The sequence below is a fragment of the Carassius gibelio genome, chromosome B23 (genome assembly GCF_023724105.1).
Source record: "Carassius gibelio isolate Cgi1373 ecotype wild population from Czech Republic chromosome B23, carGib1.2-hapl.c, whole genome shotgun sequence".
Taxonomy (NCBI): Eukaryota; Metazoa; Chordata; class Actinopteri; order Cypriniformes; family Cyprinidae; genus Carassius; species Carassius gibelio.
Window position 1 is genome coordinate 26,196,879 of NC_068418.1, and position 13,504 is coordinate 26,210,382.

Genomic DNA, 13,504 nt, shown 5'->3' on the forward strand with positions numbered 1-13,504 from the left:
GATTGAGCGATATACTCTACGTAAGATATTGTTCATAGTACTGTACAAGTTGTACAGAATCTCTCAACACCATCTGAAGTACATGTTTACTTCCTGCTGTAATTAGTCAATGGAAATAGATGATTGGTTAACTTGCCCCACAGTGATGTCACACGTCAGTGAGCATGATTACAATAAGTACAACATGTTCCTGGACCAACATCCTTGTTGATCCTGAAACAACATTACAATCAACAAATCAGAATAGAGATATAAGTTTTCCAGAAATATCTGTTTTAGACTTAAAATCAGTGTTAGGTGCTTCTTCACCCTTGTTAATCAGCTATCATTTCCCACTGATTTTAGGAATAAATTATGGGTAGGGTTAGGGTTAGGGGTTAAGTCTATATTTTGGACAATAATGTTGATCCAGGATCATCAAAAGATGTTGATCCAGGAACATGTCTTATTTGGCTAAATCAAGGCGACCATCACGTGTCATGATATATGAAAAGAGTGGAAATCTTGTAATAACATTTACAGAATTGGAAAGCTGAGGCTTTGTTTCATATTCAAATACCAAACTGTATTGAGATCAGTATTACTGGATGACAAATGTTGAGTGAAGTTGTTCATGCATCAAGGAAAAGACTGCATAAATGGCATACACAGTATATAGAAATAATCATATCAGAGAGAAAACTTTCTTGCACATTTGCATTTGCATGGGTGGGTTAACCAGTGTTGAAAAAATATGGCCTATTAATGTGGAAAGTCCACTGAAGCGTTACCAGCATAACCCTACAGTATGTGCCTGGGACTCTGATTCTTGAGACATAGACAAACATGTCCAGTAATTGTAACTGCTATTAGGTTTAAAAATGAAAATATTTTCAATTGTGTTATGAGCGATTTATAATAGAATGAATGTATTTATTACATTTATCCCCTTCAGTTTCATTGTATCATTGTTATAACAAATCTATGACGCTTATTGTCTTCTTGCTACATCTAAAACCTCAGAACTTCAGTTGTCCTCTTCATCACCGGCGTAATACTGCATGTAGGGAAAAAGAAGAAGAAGAAAGAAAAAACAAAGCAAAAACAGAACCTCATTCTCTAATCTTAACCCCAAACGCCGGATGGATTCCTACAAATAAATACAATTTCCTAACCCGCCCATTGAAAACAACGGGGAGCTGTTTGGAAAAGTCAATGCGTTTTTTTGTGTTTGGAAAGTTTGTGTGGATTGGGGGATGGTTCTGTTTTCGTTTTCTCAATGCTATCTGAAGACACAATCATGCAGTCGTCCAGTCACTGCGTCTATTCACTTGGCCAGACTAGAGCTGGTCCCCTGACTGAGAAGGGGTCAATCATTAATATATGCTGTAAAATGGATACGAATGCTTTGAAATGCTAAAAAAGAGTGTTTCATCAAAAGTAACACCTAATAATACCTCATATCAAAGCAAGTATCAGTGTCAGACAGGTTCTGGTAAGTTTTAGAATATGTTAAATACTAATGTTAATATTTCCTGCCCTGCGTCACTCACAACCATGATATATCAACCATGATATGTTCTATTAGCATCTAGCATCATCAATGACAATGACGGTGTTGACAGTCAACATAAAGTCATCATGTGGTTTTCAAGAAATTGTAATTATATTAAATATAAAATGGTGTTTAATTTTTCTAATAATGTACAAATATTAAATATCTGACGTGACAGCATACATTGCTTTCGTGGATTGATAGTTATCATATCTAGCAGAGTTACACTAAGAAGTAGCTGAGAGAACATGTATCACTGGGCAAAGCATATCTATACATGATACATTTCATTTGTATTCTGATCATATGTATTTTGATCGGTTTTGGATCATTTGTTAAGATGTTTAAATGTGAATATTAAGATCCTGGTTTAAAGTGTTTCTTTTTTTTCCCGTCTATCCTCTTTGTGGTTAATTTCCTGCTCAGTTATTCAATTATCATTCATTAGTTTCCACTCGTTTGCTCCTTAGTTAAACGTTTTCATTTAAAGGATACCTCTAAGACAAACCTTCCACATCTTGTTGCATCGTCTTGGGCAGTGTGAGAAATGTGGCCAGGCTTCCTCTGAATGTTAACCCACTGTTTCATTTGCATAAAGTGTGTGTTTAAAAAGTGCAAAGAATTTTATAAGATTTCATTTTTGTGTTTTAACTTTTGGGGGGATTTTGGGTAATGCAGTTCTAAGGATCTCAACAAAATACAAAAGAACAATGTAAAAGTGTTAATATTGAAAGATCATGTCTGTATTTGCATATATGAATAAGATGGAGTCCGGTTGCCATCCAGGTCACTCCGCTTAGATTGTTTTTATTTACTTTTTTACCTACTTTTGCTTTCTCTTTCTACAGACATAACCTCTGCACTGATCATTTATGACAAAGAAACACTTTTGGACATTGGACACGGCTTCACTGACCTGTTTCAGGACACTTTATCCTCATACCCATCGCGGCCATCTGAGATTCTCTGGAACGCTGAGATGAACAATGGCCACTTGAATAACCACCTAAGGCGACGGATCAAGAAACACCGTGTGAAACGTGCTGGGATTCCCAACAGACTGAGGAAAAGAGCTCACAGTCCTCCTCTACCGAGCATTCTGCTTGCTAATGTCCAGTCTCTGGAGAAAAGTCATCTGGAACATTTATCCATTATTTGCCGCCCATTCTATCTGCTCTGGGAGTTTTCATCGATCATCATAACTGCGCTTTACATCCCTCCACAAGCAGACACCGGTTTGGTTTTGTCTGAACTTCACGATACACTCACATCAACAAACATCCTGACGCTGCTATTATCATCGCTGGGGACTTTAACAAAGCCAACCAACAAGTTATGCCAAATTTTTATTGCACATGTATCCTGTCCAACCAGAGGACCGAATACACTGAATAATTGCTACACTCAGTTAAAAAATGCCTACAAAGCACGCTCACTACCGGCTTTTGGCAAATCGGACCATGCCTTCATTTTCCTCACAGCGGAATATAAACAAAGGCTCAGTCAAGATCCCCCGGTGCAGAGGGTGGTGACGCGATGGTCCGACCAATCAGAAGCCATGCTACAGGCGGCTCTTGATGACGTAGACTGGGACATGTTTCACACAAGTTCATCTGACGTCAGCGAGTTCACGGATGTAGCATTAAGCTTTGTAAACACGCTATCCTAACACGCTAACTATGGATACAATAACTATAGGGTCCTTCTCAAATCAGAAACCCTGGGTGGACAGATCAATCCGTGCAGGAGTAAACAAACGCACTGCTGCTTACAACGCCGGTCTTCTATCGGGAAACATGAGCGAGTACAAAGCATCGTGCTATGCTCTCCCGCGCGCAGTAAGAGCCGCCAAACACAGACACAGGGAACGCATAGAGTCACATTTCCAGCTAAATGACTCCCGATGCATGTGGCAAGGACTAAGAACCATCTGAGGGCATTAAAGCAAGTGAATGTAAGGAAAGCAGCCGGACCTGATGGGATTTCTGGCCGTGTTCTGCGGTCCTGCGCTGATCAGCTCGCTGGTTTGTTTACATCCATTTTTAATGAGTCCCATTTTTCTCAGAGATGCAAGAGGAGCATACAAATCTTGTAGTTTCTCTGCTCACACCACCCTCATTGGTGGAGCCACTTTGGGGTACACAGACATGAAGATGAGCTTGGGCCTGTTCCACCATGCTGCCCCATCGTGGGTATGTTGGTGGCTCCATTGGATCCTCTGGCATGGTCCCTCGGAGCCTGTTTATCACTCCCCAGTCCATCTCGGTGGCTCCTGTGGACCATCAGACACTTTGCCTGGCGTCCCCCCAAGTTCAAGGGCATCAGGTTTACTTCAGTCAAGGCTTTCGATGCCCCTATCTTGCGTGCAGAAAATGCAGTCCTGCTGTTGAAGGTTGTGATAGAGCCAGTCCCTCCAGCTGATATGTGGTAGGGATTTTACAGCCCTTCCTTCACTGTGCCCAAGAAAAGCGTTGGGTTACTATCGATCTTGGATCTGCGAGTTTTGAACAATGCACTTCACAAGCTGCCATTTAGGATGTTGACACAGAAAAGCATTTCGAGTGCATCTGTCCCCAAAATTGATTTCTCTGGATGGTGTTGATTCGGTCAGCCAGATAGCACACCTGCTCCAGGAATGTGCTCAGTCAGTGCTGAACTGCCTCAAGACTTTATCAGGCAAGACATGGTCCCACTGAAATTCTATCAGAGGCTCCTGGGGCATATGGCTTGGTCTGCCACATATGAGACTGCTTCAGTACTGGCTCCATGGTCGCGTCATAAGGTGGTGAAATGGTACTCACTGGGTTCAGATTACACAGGCCAACCGCAGAACCTTCAGCCCTTGGTCAGATCCTTCTTTTCTCAGGGCAGGAGTGTCCTTGAAACAAGTATCCAGGGATGTTGTGGTATTCACGTATGCCTCAACCATGGGCTGGGGGTCACGTACAAGGGGCACACAGTGTCAGGAGTTTCGACGGGTCCACAACTGTATGGCATATTAATTGCCTAACAATTGTCCAATTGCACTGACACACAGCTGGCCCCGGTGCAAATATGTGTTTCTTCCAGTGAGCCTGCTTGCACAGATACTGTGCAAGATCATGGAGATCGAGGAGCAGGTCTTTTTAGTGTCTCCATATTGGCCCAACAGGACCTGGCTCCTGGAACCCATGCTCCTCTTGACAGCCCCTCCCTGGCTGATTCCTTAGAGGAAGGATTTGTTTTCTCAGAGATGTTAAAACTCCATGTGTGGTCCCTGGACGGGAAGCTGAGGTTCTAAGTGACCTTTCCCAGGGGGTTGCCCTCACTATCGCTTCAGTACGTGCTCCATCCACGAGACAAGCCTGTTCGCTGAAGTGGAACCTGTGCGTTGAATGGTGTCCCCCTCCACCCTTAAGGTTTACATGGCTGCTGTTTCAGCCCATCATGACCCCATAGAGGGGAGATTGGTGGAGAAGCATGATCTGGTCGTCAAGTTTCTGAGGGGGCCAGAGGGTTAAATCCTCTAAAGGCCTTCCTACCTGCCCTCTTGGGATTTGGCGTTGGTGCTAAAATCCTGCCAAACTGCCCCCTTCGAGCCTTTACAATCAATCAAGTTAAAGATTCTTTCTATGAAAACCCCGCTCCGGACTGCATTGGCAACCAGAGACGCAGCAGACAATATACAAGACACTTAGTATGAAGTAAATAATAATAATAATAATAGTAATAGTAACAACAATAATAAAACAAGAACAATATCATTAATGGAATACATGTATATAAATACAATATAAATTGTAATATGTTAATATTATAAATATTTGTAAGTTGGTTTAACTGATTGAATGCAGCTGTGTTATTAATGATGAGAATCATAGAAACTGAAAACTAAATGAAAAACAGATTTCCTTTACATTGGCACAAATAATCAGAGCATTTGTTTTTATTAAACATTGCTGTCCTAAAAAATTACAAAAGCATTTTATATTAACAACATTTATAAATGAAACTTACAAAAACAGAAAACAAACCCAACTCAAAGCTGTCAAACTCGAGCAACAATTTATGTACTGTACTGTTACTGAACAATTGGTGGAAAAAAGAGAAACTTAATTTCTTCTACAAATCTTTGGTATGAAAAGTTAAGAACAATACACCTGAGTGGAGTCAATGATTCACAGGATTTGTGTCTGCAGCATGAATGGATTTCCTTCTGCATATGATGATTTTTTTGGGGTAAACAGTGTCATATCTGTAGGATTTAGTGGATCTTGTAGGAGTGTGTGAGGAAGAACATGAGCTTGTGTTTAGGTGAATTTCTTGATGAAACGCAGCTTGAGGTAAGCGATGATGAGGAAGATGAGGGTCATGATTCCCAGAGCTAAATGATTCTGCCACAAACCCCAGGTTGAGAAATCAATTCCCTGTTCAGATAGAAATTCCTCACCTGTCGAACAGCTGAAAAGGGAAATAAGAACATGTTAAAAAAATTGTTTAGCATCATTGCATGTTGGATTTCTACACATGCTACATTTATTCAGCCAAACATCTGTTAGTAATCAGATAGTTGACTTAATCAGACTGAAACTCATTCAACAACTCATGTAAACACCTCAGTCAATCCGAGATAAAACAATCCGACTGAGCTCGATCCCAATTCAATTTTGATTCATCTAGAAGGGGGAAGTAGACCTATTGTAATAAGATCAAGAGGACATGTGAACACTGGATCAGAATGAAAACTGAACTAGAAATTACTGTTCATCTTCAGTGCTCTTTAAAACAAAGAAAAGAAGCCATGGCAGGGGAACAGTATCTGCAAACAGCAGGAAACTGAAATGATGCATTTAAAAGTTAATGGCCAAACAGATGTTTTTAAAACTTCACACTGTTATCACAGATGAACTATATATAACACATAACATTAAATATTTTTACAAGATTAAATGTTGATTATTAGTAACTCAAACCGCTTACTTAACCGCAGGTTGCACACGTCTGCCATGTTTGTAGTTTTTAACACTTTGTGTAATATTTTTCATGTAGTTCTGACACGAACCACACTCCAGTATTTATACATTTCTGTTAGTGCTGGTAAATAAAAACTCATCAATCTTCATTGTTCATGTTAGCTCAGGTCAATTACATAAGATTAACAGATACAACATTTGTTTTTTATCATGCATTACTAAATGTTAACATTACCATCAACTAATAATAAATGCTTCAGAAGTCTTTTTCATTGTTAGTTTAACTGATGATTTTGACAAATGTAGCATTACTGTAAAGCGTCAGCTCATTTTACTTAGTAACATTTCTTTTATTTCAGTTGATTGTTTATTATTCACATGCAGATTGACACTCACGCTTGTGCTACACCACCACTCGTGTTCCTTTGGTCACAGAATTCGAGCTTGGTGAACTCATTGATTTCCAAAGCCTGGAAGAACATTCACCATCATCATCATCATCAGCATCATCAGCATCATCATCATCAGCTAAACATAAACATTGTTATCTGTTCCTCATTCAACAAAACTGACCGTCTAAGAATCAAGATTATTATACTTCACTTAGACCATAAACACTAAACTACTAAGTCATATTGTGATTATATAAATCATATATAAAACGAATCTCAATATTAGGAGAAGAACTCACAGCGAGACCGTAGCGAGGAATACTGAGATACTTCAACCAGTTCAACCAGTTAGCGACACTGGGGAGATTCACCAGCAGCCCCGAGAAGATCTGAACACATGGAGAAATATTAAACATTACATTTATATACAAATACAGAATAAAATAGAGCTGCAAGCAGTAATTTAGAGGCCAAGCAGAGGCAGAATTAGCAGCTAACATGGCTGAGAGGATCAGACCAAACGCAACAATGAGTACTAAAAGACATCTTAATATAATTTTACTCAAACTGGCTGAAAAATCATGAATTCAGAAATTAGTTATATGGTTTATCACTTTTGACCAATAGGTGTCGCTGTTTATAAATTGATGTGAGTGGTGTGGTCAGTGTGAGGTGACAATGACACCAAATTTGTAGCTCAAACATTTGAGCCTCAGATGCAGTTCGGCATCATGACATCAAATCTGATGAGATAAACAAAATGTGTCTTCTGTCAGCTTCTCAAAAACACCAATATTCTGTCCACAAGGTGGCACTGCCACTAAACGTTTTTGAGTATCTTCAGGGCAAGGTGCCAAAGACAAATACCAAGCTTTGAAATGACACTTTGTCAAAATGCAACAAGGCATTGTGTACCCTGCATGCTGCTCTGAATGAAAAGACACCAGTCCTGTGAGTTTTGGCCAAAACATTCAGATGTTAAAAGCAAAAATAACTTCATGTTCAATAATGTTTTAAGTCGAAATGGTCTAAATATGATACAGTTCCCTTTTCACAAAAATCAGACAATCGTTCTGGGACGAGTTCTTAAAACGTATGTAAAAATGGCTTCATGAGTGCATACGAATCATCTGCAATCCTATACACACAGGCATATATATTGTTATAAATTATATATTCATTAATATTTTCAATGTTCTGTCCACAATCCAAGATTATATATATATATATATTTGATTTATAATATTGTATAATTTTTTAATGGAGAATTTTACAAGCGTTTCATCATATAAATTATATCTTATAAATTGTATCATTATTATAAATTCCATAATTTAATATTCTATCATTTTTATCAATTATACATATAAATGATGGTAAGAGAGTCAGGCGTAAACCGAAGGTCACGGTTCAATTCTCGCACCCTCGTGTGCGTTTGTTCAGTGTTCAGTATTGCGTGTGTGTGTGTGTGTGTGTGTGTGTGCACTTGGATGGGTTAAATATAGAGCACCTATTTCGATTATGGGTCACCATACTTGAAAATATGTCATGACTTTCACTTTACTTTTTTATATAAACCCTTAACCATGGTGTACTTACAACCACATGTGGTATATACTGGTTTAATATTTCTGTTCAAATGTTTGCGTGTGTGTGTTTCTTTACCATCATAAAGACAAAGCTGATGGTCATGAAGATGTTAGCGATGGCCACCACCGTCTGATCAGCAGAGATGGCTAGAGTCATGGAGGTGGCTGTGTAAGACACCAGAACGATGGAGAACATGAAGATGAAGAACGCCTCGACCGTTGGCTTCAGACCTGCACAGGAAACACAAACACTTTAAACCACACGCCTGATATCATACGAACATGAACGATATAATGATGAAGGCAATGTGAGTCTGACCGATCATAAAGTACGCCACGCAGCTGAAGATGATGGCTGGGATGGTGCGCAGAGTCAGGATGTCAGACAGGATCTTGGACAGGAAGTAGACTGAAACTCTGTAGTATCCGCTGATGTACTCGTGCCTGAGGACACGCCCACCATACAACATCATCAATCAATCAATCAAATATTCCAATTACAATCAATCCCAAAGATAACTGCACAGAAAATATCACAAGCCAAATTCACCAAACATTCTTTAGAATTAAATTATTCTTACTTTGAAAAAGAAGAATACAAAAAAGAAAAAGAATATATTGCATACCTAAAAATTACTTTTCAAAACAAAACTTATCGAACTTAACGAATCTTCTTAAAATCATCACAAATGAGCTCTTAACCCTCTGGTGCACTTTATCCATTTTTGACTTCATTGGAATTGTACAAAAACTTGGTACAGATTTTGCACTTGCTATGTGAACACAAAAAAGTATTTATGGATATGATTCACAATGGTTAAATGGTCCTGAAAAAAATAGTCACACTTGTACGGTTCATGGTCAAAAATCACCACATTACAGGGGACAGACCGTGAAGAAAATTTCATCTAGTGGAAACGTTTGGTATTGCAGCTAAAAATCTTACAGAAAGCTCAATTTTTGCAATAGCACCAACAAATTTAGATTTATGGCTTTGAATTTCACTGGTACTGTTCACATTCACAACCCAAAATGAATGGAATTGCATTGCGCACAAATAATGTCCTAATACTGTACATTTATTTGTGATATCTACAGTACCTCAAAATTAGAGCACAACTTGTTTAGAGTTATGGCTTTGATTAAAACACAATTTTGGATTGAAACGTTTGAAATAGTATTTAAAATAGTTACGTGTTTAAAAGTTAAGTTGAAGTGACACCAATAAGTGTTGTAAACATTGATTAGTCGTGATTATGTATTATGAGACTTTTTGGAAACTTCAAAATTTAGTACCAACTCTACAAAAAAATAAATAAAAAATGACGTTCTTAAGAATATATTTGAAAACTTCATGAGAAAATATGTAGTTATTTGCTATATATATATATATATATATATATATATATATATATTTAAGAGCAATGTAAATGTATGTATATATCAAAACATATATATTTACTAATAGTTATATTAATAAAAATTTAACAATTTAAAAATGTTTAAATAACCTTTTTACCCTATTTGATAATCACACTAAACCATAATTATATACAAAGCCATTTTTTTTTTATTTTAATTAATTGTACACATAAACAACCAACAATTACAATGTTTCTAAAAAGGATATGTGCATTAAAACTACAAATAAACCCACTATAAACAAAACACTCTGCATTTATTTATTTACTATAAGTTATTTCACCTCCTACAGAATGTTTGGATAAATTGCTGTGTGTAAGAGATACAAATCTGAACTTTTAACAATTCAGTCCTGAAGCAAGAATCAAAAATCATTAATGCAACCAAACATAATGAAATTCATTCAGGAAGAACTGGTTCTCACTTGCCAACTCAAGTGTGTGTGTGTGTGTGTGTGTGTGTGTGTGTACTCACACAAACAGTTTCCTCTCGGTGATGAATAGTTCAGCTGAGGAAACGGAGCTGAAGCACTGATTGGTGGTGATGAAGAACAGCGCGCCCATCCTGTAACACACACACACACACACACAAGTAAAAACTAACTGAATTTTTTCAAAAAGTTTTATTCAGTCAATTATATTTGAAAACACCAGGGCTGAAGAGACACAGCTTCTGTTCATCAGATCTGAGCAGTGAATCACTCTAATTCAAGTGGAAATGATTAATTTCACAGAAATACTGAAATACTGAAATACTGACTGAACTGGATGAACATGTTTCCAAACCTGTTCTGAATGCCGCTTGAATTCTCCTCTACTCCAAAAAATATGGCTCCAACAACCAGAGCCAGGAAAATCGTAACTCCGATCTGAAGAAACAAGAATCAGATTAATATAGAAATACTAACATCAACCCAAATCAAAACTTAACCTATTTTTTTTCATTTACATATAGATTATATTTTCTTTTCACAAATATTTTGACAAAAAAAAATATGACCAACAAATTCACCTCAAATATGCTGTGAATATTCAATGAATCAAACAATTCATATTAATCAATGAGAGGAGTTGACGAAAATGTAATAAATTCATAAAATAATAATGTAAAATTAACAAATCATTTTGAATTGAAAACAATCAAAATAAAGCACCTATATAAAAAGACTAAATATTTTATGTTTACCTTCATGAGTTATTATATTAAACTAGAACAATATTTTTTTACTTAAAATAATAAAAAAAGAGATTATAATTTTATTTTTAACAAAAAGTATTTAAAGTAATATATGTAAAATAGAACAAATAATAAAATTGACATTTTTTTTTTACTTATATTAAATAATAATGAAACTTATACTAGTATCTCAATGATCCTAAAACAACATTATGTGGTGTGCTGTTAAATTACTGAAATATCTTAAAATCTCAGAGGAACTAAAACCATTTAAATTAGGCTTAAATGTTTGAGACTGACAGACACATTTTTTGAAAGCCTGATGTAGATGGTTGCACTGACCTGAGCGAATGAGGTCTGTGGGTTCAGCATGAGGTTCTTGAAGGTTCTTTTGAGAACCCAGTTGAACTGGTGGCAGAAGGATGTGCTGTAGGTGATGGTTCTGGATTTGGGTCGTTTGCTGTAGTCCCGTCCCTGAACAATTTGCTCCATCTCGCTTTTGGTCTGTTTGTAGCTGGCGCTGTTCTTGTATTCTTCCACCAATCGGTCCTCGATGCCCTTAAGAGATGAACTCAGCTGCTCCTCGTCCGGTTCTGACACACACAAACACATTTATAAACTTTTTCACAAACATAATCTCCGCTCTCACAAAAACAAATCTCCACTCTCTACTTTTTCTGCTCTCCTCGGCCACACCACAAGTGAAAGTAGCGTGGCATACAGCCAAGTATGGTAACCTCAGAATTGGTGCTCTGCATTTAACCCATCCAAAGTGCACACACACAGCAGTGAACACACACACTGTGAACACACACCCGCAGCCATTTATGCTTCAGCGCCCGGGGAGCAGTTGGGGGTTCGGTGGCTCTCTCAAGGGTACCTCAGTCGTGGTATTGCTGGTCCGAGACTCGAACCCACAACTTTAGGGTTAGGAGTCATCTCTCTAACCACTAGGCTACAACTTCCCCAAATAAAGTAAAGAATGCATATCGCACCATCGCCAGAGCAGATTTGGGGCTCTCTGATCATCTTATAGCGACCTACAGACAGAAACCAGCTAAACCTGTATTAAGTACTATGCCTACAGGAATGGGGAAAGAGTCTTGTAAAAACTGGCCAAATATACACTGGAAAAGGAGATCAGAGTGGCAGATAATTATTATGGAAAGCTAAGGAACCAATTATCTTCAAATGACCCTGGATCAGTGTGGAAAAAACATTATTAAAACCTCCGGCAACCACCCGCCTGCACCACCTGCACTTCAGATCAGGGAAGATGATGTGCCTCAGAAAGAACAAGAGAAAAAAGGTACCAGGCCCAGACGGTTTGACACCAGCCTGTCTGAAAACCTGTGCTGACCCATTTGCCCCAATCTTAACACAGAACTTTGACTTTCACTGAAGCTTTGCTTTACCATCATCCCCGTCCCAAAGAAACCCAAAATTACATGACTTAATGACTACAGATCTTTGGCTCTAACATCTGTGGCCATGAAGTCATTTGAAAAGCTGGTTTTAGCTTATCTGAAAGACATCACTGGACCTTCACTGAACCCCTGCAGTTTGTTTACCAAGCAAACAGGTCTGTGGATGATGCAGTCAATGTTGGACTGCACTACATCATGAAGCATCTGGAGACCAGAGACTTATGTGAGGAACCTGTTTGTGGATATTAGCTCAGCTTTCAAAACTATCATTCCAAAACTCCTGTCCAAACTATCTCAGCTATTCATGCCCACCTCGGTCTGTTAGTGGATCATCAGCTTCCTGACAGACAGACAGAAAATTCTCATCTAGCACCCATTCAATCAGCACTTGAGCTCCTCAGGGTTGTGTCCTCTCCCCACTATTCTCCTCCCTGTACATCAATAACTGCACATCTTAAGACCCCTCTGTTAAGCTCATAAAGTTTGCAGAAGACACCACACTTATCTGCCTCATTCAGGACGGTGACGAGTCTGCTTACAGACATGAGGTAAGAGCAAGCTATCTGACGCAGTCTTAACAACCTGGAGCTCAGCACGCTCAAAACAGTGGAGATGATCGTGGACTTCAGGCGAAACACCCCAGTACTCCACCTCACCATCATGGACAGAACTGTAACAACAGTTGAGTCATTCAGATTCCTGGGCACCACCATCTCTCAGGACCTGAAGTGGGACATTCACATTGCCCAGCAGAGGTTGTACTTCCTTCGCCAACTGAGGAAGTTCAACCTGCCACAGGAACAATTGAAGCTGAAACAATTCTACTCTGCCATAACTGAATCTGTCCTCTGCACTTCAATAACTGTCTGGTTCAGCTCAACTACAAAATCTGACCTAGAAAACTACGTAGGATAGTCCGGACTGCTAAGAGAATCATTGGTACAACACTCCCGACTCTCCAAGAACTGTACTTATCCGCAAAAATGCTGGCAAAATCACTCTGAACACTTCA

The 13,504-nt window shown here is 38.5% G+C and overlaps 1 protein-coding gene across 5 annotated transcripts in view; it reads right to left on the reverse strand.

Annotated features, from left to right (window-relative positions):
- Positions 1 to 5,444: 5,444 nt before the first annotated feature.
- The window catches only part of LOC128011955 (broad substrate specificity ATP-binding cassette transporter ABCG2), an 88,405-nt gene continuing 80,345 nt past the window's right edge, over positions 5,445 to 13,504 (reverse strand). For 2 of the 5 annotated variants that reach the window (XM_052594767.1, XM_052594766.1), the window contains 8 exons: positions 11,408 to 11,658; positions 10,675 to 10,757; positions 10,364 to 10,453; positions 8,787 to 8,911; positions 8,544 to 8,698; positions 7,178 to 7,267; positions 6,883 to 6,956; positions 5,445 to 5,974 (listed from right to left, as the gene is read on the reverse strand). In XM_052594767.1, the coding sequence (XP_052450727.1) occupies positions 5,824 to 5,974; positions 6,883 to 6,956; positions 7,178 to 7,267; positions 8,544 to 8,698; positions 8,787 to 8,911; positions 10,364 to 10,453; positions 10,675 to 10,757; positions 11,408 to 11,658 (1,019 nt within the window). In that variant the 3' untranslated portion in view covers positions 5,445 to 5,823. The remainder of the gene's footprint in view (positions 5,975 to 6,882; positions 6,957 to 7,177; positions 7,268 to 8,543; positions 8,699 to 8,786; positions 8,912 to 10,363; positions 10,454 to 10,674; positions 10,758 to 11,407; positions 11,659 to 13,504) is intronic. The other 3 variants (XM_052594771.1, XM_052594770.1, XM_052594768.1) reach the window with 2 other exon arrangements.